Source organism: Cyprinus carpio, chromosome B18 (genome assembly GCF_018340385.1).
Source record: "Cyprinus carpio isolate SPL01 chromosome B18, ASM1834038v1, whole genome shotgun sequence".
Lineage (NCBI taxonomy): Eukaryota > Metazoa > Chordata > Actinopteri > Cypriniformes > Cyprinidae > Cyprinus > Cyprinus carpio.
This window is the reverse complement of record NC_056614.1, coordinates 11576473-11594414: the sequence shown is the minus strand read 5'-3', so window position 1 is coordinate 11594414 and position 17942 is coordinate 11576473. Positions and strand designations below refer to the sequence as shown.

General features: G+C 37.1%; 1 protein-coding gene across 2 annotated transcripts in view; it reads right to left on the bottom strand.

The window, feature by feature from the left end:
- Positions 1 to 17942, bottom strand: part of lekr1 (leucine, glutamate and lysine rich 1) — a 104956-nt gene that overhangs the window by 38427 nt on the left and 48587 nt on the right. For both annotated transcript variants that reach the window (XM_042743821.1, XM_042743820.1), the window contains exon 7: positions 17571 to 17652. In XM_042743821.1, the coding sequence (XP_042599755.1) occupies positions 17571 to 17652 (82 nt within the window). The remainder of the gene's footprint in view (positions 1 to 17570; positions 17653 to 17942) is intronic.

The window sequence follows — 17942 nt, the reverse complement described above, 5'->3', positions numbered from 1 at the left end:
CTTGGCTTGTTTGCTTGTTATAACTTAGATTATGGTGAAGGGTTTGATAAGAAAAAAAATGGAGAGTCTTTCATCTTTTACTCACCCTTATAGTGTTCCAAAGAAGATATTTTGAAGAACGGTTTTGTCCATATCAAAAAAGCCAAATGGGTCCAAAATAACATCTGAACCCACTGACGTTCAATTTATGGACAAAACAATTGTTGTGTTCCACAAAACAAAGTCAGTCATATAGGTTTGCAATGACATGAAGGTGAATAAGTAATCTCAGAATTGTCATTTTGGGTGAACTATCCTGATGACAATTTGCATTAAAGGGGTCATATGATGCTGCTAAAAAGAACATTATTTGGTGTATTTGGTGTAATGCAATATGTTTATGCGGTTTAAGTTTAAAAAAACACATTATTTTCCTTATAATGTACATTATTGTTTCTCCTCTATGCCCCGCCTTTCTGAAACGCGTCAATATTTACAAAGCTCATCGTTCTGAAAAAGTGAGGTGTGCTATGATTGGCTAGCTATCCAGTGTGTTGTGATTGGCCGAATGCCTCAAGTATGTGATGGAAATTATATGCCCCTTAACATACTATGCCGTCGCCCAGGCCAGCAGCACGAGACTCAGTCCAGCTGCTCTTCTCGTGCACATCCCATCATCGGTTCTATTATAGCAGTTCAATCAATGTACTATTAGGAGTAACTGAATAATTCAGGATATTGGTTTATTTCGCATCAAAGGGAGTGTAATAACTTAAGTAAATTGTGGATAAGTGCGTACTGGAGACGCGAACCGTTTGATTTGGTGAACTGGTTTGACCAGTTCACTAAGAAGATCCATTTTTTGCAATCCGGACATCACCTGACAATACAAAACCAATCAAATCCATTACAAACGAGGCATTTGTTGCATCCAGTGGGGACATAATTACTGATTATAATGACTTATACTGTCTTTTTATGCATTGCGTTGCGTATCGCGCTACATGTACGTAAACATAAAACCATGCCTGCATTAGTGATGTGAGAAACAACATACAACAAGCCTACTCTATTGCTGAAAACTCGCATTTGAATCATCATTGGCAAATTATTTAAACCTCTGGAGTCTAAGGGTATTTTTGGGGCCTGGAGAAGTTTTGTCATGACCTGACATTTGTGCTTTTTTCAGTTTCTTATAAATATCTAAATGGCTAAAGTCTAATCTCACTGTAATCAGCACAAACTGGGCTATAATAATATGTGAGCAGCATGTATGTACATGATTGTGTTTTTGAGAAAAAAATGTTATGCGTGGTTAGTGAAAAACTAAAAGTGTAAAATCACTTGAATAAGGCCATAAAACACATACAGAACATTGGTTCCTGGGACTTTCGAGAACTGGAGCTTGTAGCCTAGAATTTTTCTATCTAAATTATGTGAAAATCATCTTGTTTACTCACTCACAGAAAACAATATATTGATTTAAATTTTCTAAGACAATTTTTGTTGGTAAAAGTCATATGCGAGTAGGCGTCAACTATCATGAATATCATTGTGATTCACACCTGAGAAGACAAAGACCCACATAATAAACTGCATAATATGCCTTTCAGGCAGGTGAGTGACCGAGAGGGATGAGTTACAACAAAGAATGTGAGGACAATATAAATGTATATAATTTTATGTTTGTAGTTTATTTAGAATATATTTAATTATCCCACAACATAATTTAATATTCACTTGTGAGTGCAGTCAAACAGTTTATTAGGAACAATCAAAGCTGACTTTCGAACTGAATTTTTTTGCATCATTACTCCAGTCACACAATCCTTCAGAAATCCTTTAAACAATCTTAATCTACAAAAAAAACATTTATTGTTATTATTATCATTATTATTATTATTATTATTATTATTAATGTTGAAAAGAGCAGAGAATATTTTTTTTCAGTTTTTTTAGGGGGGATAAATTGAAAGAACAGCATAGTAAAATGTTTACACGTTATGTGAAAACTAGTACAGGTATATAAATAAATAAAAAGAGACTTACTCATGTTTATGATCACTTGAAGAACAGTCTCGCTGCGTTATCTTCTGTTGTGTGGGCGTATTCAAGCCGCGCGCTTCAGTGAAACATTATCATCTCAAAAGCACGTTCAGCGCGGGGGCGTAGTCGCATTAGAAGATAATGAAGGGAGACGTGAAAAACGGACATCACGTTGTTTTCATATGGATTACTTTATCACAGAATATTTGTTTTCGGCAACACTTGTTTAGTTTAAAAGGGGACATGTCAGGCTTTCTATAGATATATCTCTCATGTCTCTTCGTTGAGTATTCACTGAGTTACAGTTCATTTTAATGATGCATTTGTAAATGAAGATCAGCACAGACAAAGGCTGCAGAGAGCACTCCTTGTTTGTTATCTTTATTTTATAAGTGCACAAAGTTTTGTTGTTATTATGTCTGTATACAAAAAAAAGTAGACCCTTTACAGATTCGATTGATGTATTGCTCTTATCTGTTTGATCAAAACTGAAAGTGTAATTTAAGTTCTTTTCGGGGTTATCAGGAGAAAATGCCTCAAAATGCGTTAATCCACTTCAGAGGGTTAAATATAAAAAATATATATACTTACAGGCTGTGAGTCAGAAGCACCAGACTGTCCTTGCAAAGTTTGAACTGCCCAACTTTATAGAAACAGCCGTTGTGCCACAGACATATTGCAGGCTACTTGTTCAGGAAACAGTCCTCATCCTCCATAAAATGAACAGTACACATCTGAATATTTTGGTTGGACTGTTCTGGAACAGTGTTACAACTTAGATACAACTTAACCACTGATTTCTAGTCGTGTCCTCTTTTGGAAGGCCAAACAAAGTAGTTTCGCTTTCACAACAAAACACACAGCGACTCCACAACATGGCAGCGGCGGCAACAGATAGAATTAAAGTTACGCCGCCTTTCTTTGCGTGAACATTTGGGTGCCATTATGCAAATCTTCCCACATAGTGACCTAAAGTTGTGGGGGCGTGTTAGAACGAGCTGTTTTAGGGGGGTGTGGTTGACTCTTAACTTTTATAAAGAATATCTCTTTGGATTTGTGACTTTAGTCTTTACGACTTTACAGATCTTCTTCATGCACCAAAAGCTTGTAACACTCCAAAGAGAAAGCACCCAGACCTGTGAAATCTCCACGTGTGGTCTCTGGATGGGACGCGGAGGTACTAGGTTGTCTACCGCCAGTGGTAGTAAACACCATCACTTCAGCTAGAGCGCCCTCTACAAGACATGCTTATGCGCTGAAGTGGAACCTGTTTGTCGATTGGTGTTCTTACCGGTGGGAAGACCCCCGAAGATGCTTGATCACGGTCGTGCTCTCCTTTCTGTAAGAAGGGTTGGAGCGAAGGCTGTCTCCCTCCACCACCAAAGTGTATGTCGCCACTATTGCTACGCATCATGATGCAGTGAACGGCAAGTCTGTGGGGAAACACGACCTGATCATTAGGTTCCTTAGGGGCGCGTGGAGACTGAATCCTCTGCGCCCCCACCTGGTACCTTCATGGGATCTCCCCTTGGTCCTGATGGCCGGAGCCCTTCAAACCCCTGCAGTCAGTAGAGCTTAAGTTTCTATCACTAAAGACATTGCTCCTCACTGCACTCCAGGCACTGGGTGCACTGGGACCTGCAGGCATTTTTGGTCGATGATACGTGCCTGGAATTCAGACTGGCCGACTCTCACGTTGTCCTGAGACCCCGGCCCAGATATGTGCCCAACCACTCCCTTCAGGGACCAGGTGGTGAACTTGCAAGCACTCTCCCAGGAGGAGTCAGACCTAGCCATTGCTCTGCTATGTCCCGTTCATGCTTTGCGCATTTACGCGGACCGCACGCAGAGCTTCAGGATCTCAGACCAGCTCTTTGTCTACTTTAGAGGACAACAGAAAGGAAAGGCTGTCTCCAAACAAAGACTTGCCCACTGTATAGTGGAGGCTATAGTCTTAGCATACCAGGCCCAATGTCGGAGTGAGAGCACACTCCATGAGAGGTGTAGAGCTGCTGGCTGGGCGACACCTAACACATTTGCAAGATTGTATAATCTCTGTGTAGAGCCTGTGTCCTCTCATCTACTTGCCTCAGATGGTCAATGACACCGGACGCGCTCGGTGTCGATCACGCTTGCCACATCATTCCCCTTAACGAACTGGATACGTGCGTTTAAGTGCTTATCAGTTCAGTTTGCCTTTTAGTGAACTCTGTTGAAATTCCTCCCACACCTGCGGTGGTCAGGCATGGCGGCGCGCCAGATGCCAGGTCCAGCACTTGTGTGTATGCCCAAGATCTCACCCCAGGCTGGTTGAGCCTACCACAAGGACTTTCCATATTTAGCACTGCCCTGAGGCCAGCCCATATGTGTAAACTTCACATAATACCTCCTAATTGCAGAATGTGGCTTCTATAGAGTTCCCCTACTAGGGTATGCTTTCCCAGTGTTATCCAATATCCCACTGTATGGAACAGCAGTGGCGGACACCTCTGCCTAAGCCCTGTCCTATCTTCTGTTGGGGACTTGCCGGCTTTCGCAGGGTACTGGAGAGGGTCAGCAATAGTGACATTTTCATAGGGATCCCAATTCGTCAGTCACTGCTAACATAAAGTCGAACGTGACTGACAGAAAGGGAACGTCTCGGTTGCGTATGTAAACCCCCCTTCCCTGAAGGTCCCTGAAGGATGGAACAAAGAAGTTAAGTCCCATCGCCACAGTTGCTGTTCCACCGCTGGTATGGCCGAGGCACACGGTCTCGGCTCCAAAGCGAAAAACAGAATGTGCAACTGCACACGCTCTCTTTATATACTGCTAACGTAACGTCGAACGTGACTGACAGAAAGGGAACGTCTCAGTTGTGTATGTAAACCCCCCTTCCCTGAAGGTCCCTGAAGGAGGGAACAAAGATGTTAAGTCCCATCACCACAGTTGCTGTTCCACCGCTGTACGACCGAGGCACACGGTCTCGGCTCCAAAGTGAAAAACTGAATGTGCAACTGCACACGCTCTCTTTATATACGGGGCGGGGTGCAAGATGCAAAGCTCAAACCAGCTGCAATGCTTCAAAACAAGGGCTACCTAACCAGCATATGTTGGTTTTTTCAACAGGGTCCAAAATTACTTTTTAGAACATTTGTGTCTACCCTGTGCGTTTTTACAGAAATTAACCCTCTGGAGTCGATTAACGCATATACGCGTTTTGGGGTATTTTCTCCTGATAACCCTGAAAAGAACTTAAATTACACTTTCAGTTTTGATCGTACAGATAAGAGCAATACATCAATCAAATCTGTAAAGGGTCTACTTTTTTTTGTATACAGACATAATAACAACAAAACTTTGTGCACTTATAAAATAAAGATAACAAACAAGGTGTGCTGTCTGCAGCCTTTGTCTGCGCTGATCTTCAGTATTCAAATGCGTCATTAAAATGAACTGTAACTCAGTGAATACTTAACAAAGAGACATGAGAGAGATATCTATTGAAAGCCTGACATGTCTACTTTTAAACAAGTGCTGCCGAAAACAAATATTCTGTGATAAAGTAATCCATATGAAAACAATGCGATGTCTGTTTTCACGTCTCCCTTCATTATCTTCTAATGTGACCACGCCCCCGCTCCGAGCGCGCCTTTCAGATTCAAATGTTTCACTGAAGCGCGCGGCTTTTGAATACGCCCACACAACAGAAGACAACGCAGCGAGACTGTTCTTCAAGTTTTTTTTTTATTTTACTGTTTGCTTCGCGATGAGAGGAATAAGACATAATTCGCCCCAAAAAGATGTGATGTGGTTGAGGATTTGAGATTTGGATTTCCTCAGAAAAAAAGAATGAAGCAGTTTATCCAGCAGAGATCATAAACATGAGTAAGTCTCTTTTTATTTATTTATATACTTGTACTAGTTTTCACATAACGAGTAAACATTTTACTAGTTAGACTTTTTCCAAAGACTTTTTCCAAACTATAATTCCTGACTAAATGTATAATCAAGTGAAATATTATGAAGTTTCAATAACAATATACACTACTATACCATTCAAAAGCTTGATGTAAATAATATAAATGTACCAATAAATGTAACTGTAACAAATTAAACAATGCTGTTCTTTCAATTTATCCCCCCTAAAAAACCTGAAAAAAACATTCTCAGCTCTTTTCAACATTAATAATAATAATAATAATAATAATAATGATAATAATAATAACAATAAATGTTTTTTTTTTTTGTAGAAAATAAGATTGCTAAAAGGATTTCTGAAGGATTGTGTGACTGGAGTAATGATGCAAGAAATTCAGTTTGAAAGTCAGCTTTGATTGTTCCTAATAAAACTGTTTAACTGCACTCACAAGTGAATATTAAATTATGTTGTGGGATAATTAAATCTATTCTAAATAAACTACAAACATAAAATTATATACATTTATTTTGTCCTCACATTCTTTCTTGTAACTCATCCCTCTCAGTGACACAGCTGACTGAATGGCTCATTATGCAGCTCATTATGCAGGCCTTTGTCTTCTCAGGTGTGAATTCATGATAGTTGACGCCTACTCGCATATGACTTTTACCAACAAAAAGTGTCTTAGAAAATTTAAATCAATATATTGTTTTCTGTAAGTGAGTAAACAAGATGATTTTCACATCATTTAGAAGAAAAAAAAATTCTAGGCTACAAGCTCCAGTTCTCAAAAGTCCTGTGAACCAATTTTCTGTATGTGTTTTATTGCCTTATTCAAGTGATTTAACGTTTTTCACTAACCACGCATAAATTTTTTTTTCTCAAAAACACAATAATGTACATATATGCTGCTCACATATTATTATAGCCCAGTTTGTGCTGATTACAGTGAGATTAGACTTTAGCCATTTAGATATTTATAAGAAACTGAAAAAAGCACAAATGTCAGGGCATGACAAAACTTCTCCAGGCCCCAAAAATACCCTTAGACTCCAGAGGGTTAAGCCTTACGGTTGCATCACATCTGTTTATCAACCTAGCAAAGGACATTAGTGTAGAAGGCAGGAAGGGCCAGCACACGATGGGTCCCTTTCTATGCACACATACTGTACACAGCTGTCAATGCCAGAGCGGCCCTGACAGCTACCACTGCTCTCCCACTGTCATATCACATACACTGTCCTGCCATGGATCATTTTGACAGCTCTCATCAACAGAGAAATAGACAGAGGCTCCTTCACTCACAAAAGGGAAAAATAATCTGGAAAAACAAAAGTTGGGACAGAATATAAAAGGAGTATTAGCTAATGTTGAGTCAGTTTGTGTAATGTGATGAACCTCAGAGGAGGGAGGTGTACAGAGTGCAAACAACACCTCAAACTCAACAAATATGTTTCTTCCTCACACGCTGCCAGGTCACAGAGCTCGCAAGTCTTCGCTCCTCCTGTACCTCCAGGAAAAAAAATAAACTCCCTTCATAAGGAGATACATATCCTCATTGCTTTGGTTATATAAATACTGTTTGGTGTGGACGGTAGTGCATTGGCATGCAAATGTAATACAAAACGGTTTCTCTCAGACTGGGAGAAAGATGGATGGCTGTTATCCAACTGAGCAAATCATAAAATGCTCCTCTTTCTCCTTCCCCACACACATCATTTTAGAAGGGAGGAGAGTGTGTTATATAGATAATGGTGTTGTATAGGGCTGTAATGTGAGCTGTGCTGAGATGTTTGGATGTAGTGTGTATGATGAAGAGCTATCAGAAGTAGAACACTGAATCCTGGGTAAATCAGGATAAAATACAGCGTCAGAGTACTTCAACTGGAATGTGTCAGCTGTGTGTGTGTGTCAATCCAAATAATTTTTTATCACAAATATTGCATTTAGTAAAGAAACACATTCTTAAAGGATTAGTTCACTCCAGAAGTAACATTTCCTAATAATTTACTAGGGGTGCTATGATTGATTGGCTACCGATCACTTTCGGCTGATAATCGGGTTGGGATGTTTGATCGGCGGTCTCTAAAAAGGACAATCTTAAAAAAAAGTGAGAGGTCTCTGTCCAACGCGGGTGAAATAATTATGATTCTGAAGGTGAGGTACTCAAAAATAAATAAAAATTTATATACTTTTTAACCACAAATGCTCATCTTGCACTTGCTCTGCGATGCACTCGTATCACGTTATCATGTTGGAAAGGTCACACATGACATAAGGGGAAGTACCAACCCAGTGTTTACAAAGCGAACTTCAAACGCCCCTTAAAAAAAAAAAAAAACAACAACAATGTCGGACGATTTTGAAGTTGGAGGAAAAAAATTTGTTTTTCGGCCCAACTCTACCTTCCACTATATCACACATGACTTTTCCAACTTGAATCCGAGAAGTCATGGATACGCATCACAGAGCTAGTGCAAGATGAACATTTGTGATTAAAAATACATAATTTTTTTTTTAGAAATTCACCAATTGTTACACTGCATAAGGCCCTTATTCCTTGGCTAGGATTGTGTAGAGCCCTTTGAAGCTGCATTTGAACTGCAATTTGGACCTTCAACCCGTTAGAAATCCACTATATGAAACAAAATCCTAGAACATTTTCCTCAAAAAACTTAATTTCTTTTCGACTGATGAAAGAAAGACATGAACATCTTGGATGACACGGGGGTAGGGCTGTGAATCTTTGGGTAGACAGCGTTTCGATTCGATTCACGATTCATAGGTTTTCAATTCGATTCTGCATTCTTTAAGTGCAGTCACGAGATTATTTAAATGCTTCCCCTAAATTTTTTAAATGCTTAGTCAAGGGGCAAATTATACAGCAGCATTTATGGTTACAGAACCATAGGTTAGAGAGAAAAATCACTTTTGTCCATTGTTAGATGTTAGTTTAATGATGCTATGACATGGCATACGAAAAAGTTTATGTAAGTCAAGATTTTAAAAAAGATTTTTTAAATAATTTCAGAAGTAACAGAAATGTCAAATACAATAATTTTATGTATGTATTTATTATTATAATTATTATGCTTTTTTTTTTTTTACAAGCAATTCTTTTCTTATCTATTACTTTGAATTTGCTAAAAGAAATGAAATACACTGCTGGACAATAATCAATTATCTGTAATCTATAATGTTTTTCCTAATCGCAATTTTATGATTGTTTTTTATACTACAAACAATTATTTCAATTTTCTGCACAGAATAAGGTAGAAAATATACTTTATAGTTTCTGTACTGTGATAAATTGTCAATTTGCACTGCATCATTCATAAATTTTATTTATGTATTGTGTATATTGTCTTAATGTTTCATCAGTTCATTCTGCTTTTTATTCAAATTAGCTGCAGATATAGCCTGGCACATCTTAAGTTCTATGAGCGCGAGATCAATTCTCTTTCAGTGTGAAAACTCTGTATATATATATATATATATATATATATATATATATATATATATATATATATATATATATATATATATTATATATCACAGAACTTATATATATATATATATATATATATATATATATATATAGGTCAGTGGCCTTTGGCTTGGTATTGTTGGCAGAATTTTGCACTCGGCGAAAACTAATTGAGGAACCCTGCTTTAGACACTTACATTTTTGCTCCATCCATGCAATAAATACGCAGCTTTCAACTGCTCAGGTAATGTCGTCGGTATTGAAAAACTACAGAAAAGTAAAACTACTTCACTTTAGCATAACTGGCCACGAATGCTAAGGAGAGATAAGATCACACAACAGCTGTTCAAAAAAATGTGTCAGTGAAACGAATGGAGCACAAGCACAATCCTGTGATAGTCACAGGCGGTTAGTGGAGCGAGTGAAGGAGAAATGCGAGGCACAGACACTATTCTAGGTCCCCATTAATTCATGCTTGTAGTAATTTAATGTGTATATATTTTGAAAGCATTGAATCACTATAGAAATCGCGATTAATTCGATTCTTAGCGTTTTAAAATGATTACTGCCTGAAATCGGTGATTCACGATTCAAAAAACATGTTTCAAGATCGATGCATATTCATTGTCAGGGTTTGTAACTAAAGCATCGATAAAACGAGTGACTCGTTACACCTCTACATGGGGGTGAGTAAATTGTCAGGAAAGTTTCATTTTGGAGTGAACTAAGCCTTTAAAGAAACAGACAACTGTATCCAATATTTCTGTGCTATCATTTTTATGTTAAATCACTCCCTTTGGAAAGTGTTCAATGTTGCAACAGTTGCAATGTTTTAGAAGTCAGACAGCAGGGCAGCTTCCTTGGTTTTTGGAACGTAGAGTTGTATATAGTCTATTTGTAATAAGTGAAAATAGCGATAGATGCTATTTACTTTAGGTGTAACAGCAAAAAAATGTATTCTTATTTTCAAAGGCTACTTTCACACTGTCAGCATTTGGGTTTGACAACCTTGTTTACTTACAGGTCTGAATTTTGAAATGTCCCTTAAATCATCTTGAATACTGTCTGTATGAATGTGCGTTCATCACATCTAAATTAACAGTCTACAGCTTTTATACCTTAGTAAAGAGCGAGCATTTAAGTTGTACACAGATCAGAAAAGTGTATGGAGTAGCTCTTGTTGTGGACAGTTACTGGATCTAAACCTTCAGACAAACAGCTCATATTTGTTTCTGCAAATTACTGAAACCACACACGACAATCTGTGTAGACAGACATATATATGCATAGCAGAGTGCCTCTCTTACACTATATAACGTGACAGATAACAAACTAGTTGTCTAGTACGGTTTTGTTCACACAGCAGGACCTTGCTGTATATGAGTCCTGAAAATGTACAGGTGTGAGTTTGATTAATGCGGTTGTCACTCCAATAAATAACCGCAATCTGCATGAATGCCACTATATTAACCATTCTCAACATTCTCAGAGGTTGGGTTTCAAATATAATTCATTTAAAATAATGGTGCATCATATAAAGTTATCCAGAGACACAGATGTCAATGATAATTCCCTTGTGATGTTTTTACTGGCTACTGTATACAGGCCACCTTGGCACCATACAGAATTTATTAAAGTTAGTTGTGACTGCAGATTAGTCTTAATTGCTGGTGATTTTAATATCCATGTTAATAATGAAAAAGATGCATGGGATCAGCATTTATAGACATTCTGAACTCTATTGGGGATAGACAACACGTGTCAGGTCCTACTCATTGTCGAATACATACTCTAGATTTAATACTGTCACATGGAATTGCTGTTAATGGTGTTGAAATTCTGTAGCAGAGTGATGATATCTCTGATCATTATCTAGTCTCGTGTATACTCCATATAGCTAAAGCTGCAAATTCAATTCCTTGTTAAAAATATGGTAGAGCCATAACTTCTACCACAAAAGGCTGCTTTGCAAAATAATCTTCCTGACTTATCTCAATTCCTCATCATATCCAATACCTCAGAACAACTTGATGATGTAACAAAAACTATGGCTCTCTTTTCTAGCACTTTAGATACGGTTGCTCCTTTACGCTTAAGGAAGATTAAGGAAAACAGTCAGACACCGTGGTATAATGAGCATACTCGCGCCCTAAAGAGAAAAGCCCGGAAAATGGAGCGCAGCTGGAGGAAAACAAAGCTAGAGGTATTTTGTGTTGCATGGTGGGAAAGTATTCTCTTATAGAAAAGCCTTAAAAAATTCTAGATCTGATTAATTTCTGTCTCTAATTTTTCTGTCTCTTCAACTCCAAGTATTTATTCAATACAGTGCCTAAATTAACAAAAACATAACATGTACAGTAATAACAGGTGCAGACATTTCCCAAAAGCACAGTAGTAATGATTTTATGAACTACTTTACTTCCAAGATCGATACTATTAAAGATTAAATTGTACCCATGCAGCCGTCAACTACAGTATTGCATCACTGTAGTAAGGAAGAATTATATGAACTTGTTAAATCATCTAAACCAACAACATGCATGTTAGACCCTTTTCCATCTAAGCTACTAAAAGAGAAATAATAGATATAATATTGCTTCCAGAAATAATAGATCCTCTTCTGAATATTATTAATTTGTCACTGTCATTAGGATATGTCCCAAAAGCCTTCAAGCTGGCTGCCATTAAGCCTCTCATTAAAAACCACAACTTGACCCCGACAAATTAGTTAATTACAGATGTATCTTGAATCTCCCTTTTCTGTCAAAGATACTAGAAAAGGTAGTATCATCACAACTATGTTCCTTTTTAGAGAACAATTATATCTGTGAGGAATTCCAGTCAGGATGTGGACAGTATCATAGTTCTGAGGCTGCTCTCATCAGAAAAAATGAGATGATAAATGACCTGCTCTTATCATCCGATGGTGGTTGTATCTCTCTATTAGTGCTACTGGATCTTAGCACCACATTTGACATTATCGGCCGCAACATTCTTTTGAATAGACTAGAAAATTATGTTGGCATTAGAGGTAGTGCATTGGTATGGTTCAAATTGTACTTATCTGACTGCCATCAATTCGTGGCAGTGAATGAAGAGGTATCATACCAATCACAAGTGCAGTATGGGGTACCTCAAGGCTCAGTACTAGGACCATTACTTTTCACATTCTGCATATTACCCTTGAGAGATATTATTAGGAAACATGGTATTAGCTTTTACTGTTATGCTGATAATACTCGGCTTTATATATCTTCGTGGTCCAACGAAACATACCATACCATTTTTTTTAGTTGATATAAAAAAAACTGGATGACTAGTAATTTCTTAATTATAGGACCAAAAACATCCACATGTAATGACCTAGAAAACTGTCTAATACTTGATGGCTGCTCTGTCAATTCTTCATCATCAGTTAGGAACCTAGGTGTGCTATTTGATAGCAATCTTTCCTTCAAAAACTACGTTTCTAGCATTTGTAAAACCACATTTTTCCATCTCAAAAATATATCTAAATTATGACCTATGCTCCAAATGGCAAATGCAGAAATGTTAATTCATGTGTACATGACCAAAAGGTTAAATTATTGTAATGCTCTATTGGGTGATTGCTCTGAACGCTTAATAAATAAACTCCAGCTGGTTCAAAATGCAGCAGTTAGAGTTCTTACTATAACCAAGAAGTACAACCATATTAGCTGGTTCTGTCAACACTGCACTGGCTCCCTATTAAACATTGTATACATTTTAAAATCTTGCTAATTACCTATAAAGCCCTGAATGGTTTAGCACCTCAGTATTTAAGCGTGCTCTTATTGTATTGTAGCCCTTCACGTCCGCTATGATCTCAAAACTCTGGCCATTTGAGAATACCTAGAATATCAAAATCAACTGCGGTTGGCAAATACTTTTCTTATTTATCTCCCAAACTCTGGAACAATCTACCTAATGCTGTTCGGGAGGCATACACACTCTGTCAATTTAAATCTAGATTAAAAACCCATCTCTTTAACCTGGCTTACACATAATACATTTCTATTATTCAGATACGTTAATGGATTGTTAGGCTGCATTAATTAGGTTAACCGGAACTGAGAAAACTTCCCATAAAACAAAATGTACTTGTTACATCTATGCTAATATTAGTCCGTTTCTTTCTTATTCAGAGGTCACCGTAGCCAACAGATCCAGTCTGTATCTAGATCAGATGGTGCATCAGCACCTAGAGATAGCCTTGACAGCCCCGATTGTCAGCGGTAACCAGGAATACTAGATGAGCCCCAGAGACAGATCTCCTCCTAAGACCTCATCATCTAGACGGCCATCGGGACAAGACCACAGGAACCAGATGCCTCTGCACAATCTGACTTTGTTGCTAGAATTAAACTGCGAGAATGGCACACTATTTTGACTCACTATTTCCCTTTTTAATACTGTAAAGCTGCTTTGACACAATCTGCATTGTAAAAAGCGCTATATAAATAACGTTGACTTTACTTGACTTGACTCAAATACCTAAGTGTAAATAGTGTTAAATGCTGTTTATATATAGTCCAAATTAGTGGAGTACTAAGAAATTGTACTTAAGTTAAAGTATTGCTACTTAAGGAATAATTTACTTGAGTACAAGTAAATGTACTGTAAAATAATATTACTCAAGTAAGAGTAAAAAAGTAGTTTGCTGAAAAACTACTCAAGTTACTGCGTTACAAAGTAGTTTAGTATTATTTTTCTATTTTTTACCCAAAATGAGACGATGTGAGCATTATGGAGCAGGGTGACCCTAACCCTAACACCCATGTACTGTAATGTATGTTTCACAAGTGAGACCCAGGAAATCCCTTATATGGACAAATGCATCAGATATCACTACAGCTGAATAACATGCAGATAGAGACGCTCTGGCTGATGAAACGTGGAAGACAATAAACACCCCACTGCAATACAACGCTAATTGACATAGCTTGTATCACAGTAAAGATTATTATAAATAATATTTTCTGTCTCACTGTGATAAGAAGCAACATGGAACCACAGAAGCAAAACATATCATCAAACACGACTGATGTTATATAGTGATTTTGGAGCAAAACATGATATCATTCTCATAAATTGTCAAGTTTGACGGTATGTTAAGCAAACAAACTGCTTATCCCTGTTGCCAGGAGCAACTGTTTTATAACTAATTTTGAAAAGTACATTCACATATAAGATTATGTGGTTGTTTTTAAGAAGGGCAAAAGCAAATTAGGGTAAGTGAGGGTTTCAAAGAAAAGAAAGGGTTTAAAATAGTGTGAATTGCAATGTGCCAGTAAAAAATAACGTGGAATATGAGTAAGGTTGGGCATTGTTTGAATTTGTATGATTCTGATTCTTGTCATTTCCCAATTTTAAGTCCAATAAGGTAATAATAATAATAATAATAATAAATAAATAAATGAAAAATCTTATATATCATTCACATTTATTCTAACTCTTATTGCAAAATATTTCCTTATTAGCTGAATACTATGAATAAAAATCAACAGGCTAAAGAACACTTACACAAGGAGGTGTGTGCAGCAGAGAAAACACAGAAAAAAAAATTTACTTGTCTAATTGACAGGATTTATTTTTTCTTATGTATTTTAATTGGATAGGAAATCAAATACACATTTGCATTCTATAATATTTCTTTCTTTTTTTTCCTAATGACAATATTAGGATTGGTTTAAACAAACACATAATAAGGCAGAATAGATTTTATACTGTATGTTAATGTTATGTCAATTAGCACTGAATTATTCATATATTATATTTATTACCTCGAAATGACCTGAAATTATATTTTTTAGCTACAGCAATAGTGGGATGCCTTTATCCATATTAGGACATTTATCCATATATTTCCTGCAACTCATAAGTTATTACTTCTACTAGGCCATTTTGGACTTTCTGTGCGAGAGCACCCTCCGGCCTCGAGTATGAATGAAACATGCACTGCATGAGAGTGTTTAGCGCTCTTTAATGTCCATATCGTTTTAAATGCATCTGATTGACATGGTTGATCTATCAAGCCAGATGCACGTAAAATGCACATACTCTTATTTCAATGTTGTTGTAAATGTTGAGGTTATTTTAGCTTCATACATTTAGTTTAACTGTACTGTTAAGGAGTGTGATTTTTACCATTCAACTGAACTATGTGCATGTATTTTGGATTACATTGTTCTTGCTCCATCCATGCAATAATTGCATCCTTCTATCAACCGAGTGTAATATCGATGGACCATTTCAGGAGCTGACAAAATTACGATTTAAAATCAGAGCATAGCTCACATTCACTAAAATACTGAAACGCTAATGATGCTGATTCAAAATGACAACGCAGGTGATTGACAGTCAAAGTATAGCACAGTTTGAACGTCCCACCCCCGCAGCTGAACATGAAGTTTTGATTGGTTTGTACCCGAGTCAGACCTGTCTGTTATTGGCTGAAGTGCAGGGCTCCACCCTGGCTCGCTCTTCTCCATCGGTGCCTACATTGGCTATTTTTTTTTTTTTTTTTGTACTTTGTACTTTTGGTGAAAAATAAATGTAGCAAAGTTTAATACTTTAGTTTTATTCTACTCATGTAAAAGTACCACAATTTAATTATACTCAAGAAAGTAGAAAAAATGTGAAAATGTATTCAAGTAGCGTACTGTAATGAAAGTATTTGTAATTAGTTACTTTCCACCTCTAGTGCAAATATCGGAAGACATTATTTGCACTCCAGTGTATTGTAATGCATTACAAAATAGTTTTCAATAGCAAAATATTCAGTGTATATTTATTAAAGTCATAAATGGATGTAACCTTACTTGTCCCTATCTCTAAAGGTCACCGTTACACTGGCTACGTTTACATGCACCCAAATAATCCGTTTGTAATTGGATTGACGGCTCAATCGGATTGAAAAAAACTTCATATAAACACCTTAATCGAGCCGATTAATGAAATTTCGATCGGATTGAAGGGGGTGGTTTATTCCTCTTCTAATACGATTGAGCGTGCATGTAAACACTCAATCGGATTGAACCACGAAACTGCGCATGTGCAATGACGCAGAAATAACGTAATGACGTATGAGGCACGGAACAAGCGGCTCTTCCTTTTGAATAAAGTGTTGCGTGTCCTGTCATTATAAAACTCTCCTTTCACTCGGCAACTGTGAAGTGGAGCAGGACAACCTTGTTTTGGATACTCGTCCACAGGCAACCCATTTTGGGTGCGGGGCTTTTTTTTCTTGCGTGATAAATATGAGCAGCACAGCACAGCGGTTTATGTGTATATTTATCCATAAACTGGTAAATATTAATTCTGCTGTTAAAAACAAATAAACCGTGTAGGAAAAAATAGATAAAGAGCAAACATTGAGAAACTCTATATTATCTATGTCACTTTCACTTTTCACTTTTCACTATTTGAGCAGTGTGCGCATGTCAAAAAATCTATTCCGATTTGAAACTTGTGACATATAAACGCGCACATCAACCCGGTCACTTTATTTAGCGTTCATGTAAACACTACCATCAGATTCATCAATCGTAATGAATTCAGACTGATTGAACCAAAAAGTGTGCATGTAAACGAAGCCACTGCTAACTTAAACCTTATTAAACCAGTAAATGTCCTCAAAGATACAGGAAGTGAGCCACGATTTTAAGTGTGGTAACAATATGAGCTGCAGGCATCCAGTTGGTGGCCAGCCAATCGGATCAATGTGAGGACACCACATCCAGTTTCAAATATAAGCCTATTAAATAACTTTTAGGCACATTATTCCCAATATTATACATCAGTTAGGCACTTTATTTCCACTTTTTGCATATTTTCTTTATTTTTAATTTAATATAAACACCTCTCCAAGCTGATAAGCAACAGGAATATGGCAAAGAATTAGAATGGAAAAAGGTGGATATAAACACCTTTGGGTCTGTGATGTCAAAAACTAAAAATATACTGTCTGTAATTATCATAAATGGCCTTTGCTAAAAAGACAAGCTATTTGCACTTAGTGTAAATACACAGCCCATTTTATAGTTTACAGACACTGTAATTTTACTGTATATTTGAAACAGGAACATGTCTAAATGTGAATGTGTTGATAGTGTAGATTATTCAAAAATAACTTACTCCAGGAGTTTCTTTACATGCTCTTGTTCATGCATGCTGTTCTGGAGATCTATTTTCAGAGTCCTCACCTCCTCCCTCAGGTCTGTAAAAACATCAAGAACAAAAAAATGGTCAAGTACCCTGCTAAAAGACAAAAACAGTACTCCATATACCCTTTACAGGCTACAGTGTTGGTCAGGTGACTAAAATATGCTTCAGGAAACGAATGTTGAAAGATATCTGCACCACAATAAATCTAACTTGGTTCAACATCTACTGCTGGCAAAAGTAAAAAACAGATTTTTGTTTCACTGTCTCTTGTCACTTGCTATAAATGCTCATCTGGGTTTCTTCCCTCATTCATCTGTTTCCTCCTGTGCCAATAAATGTAAT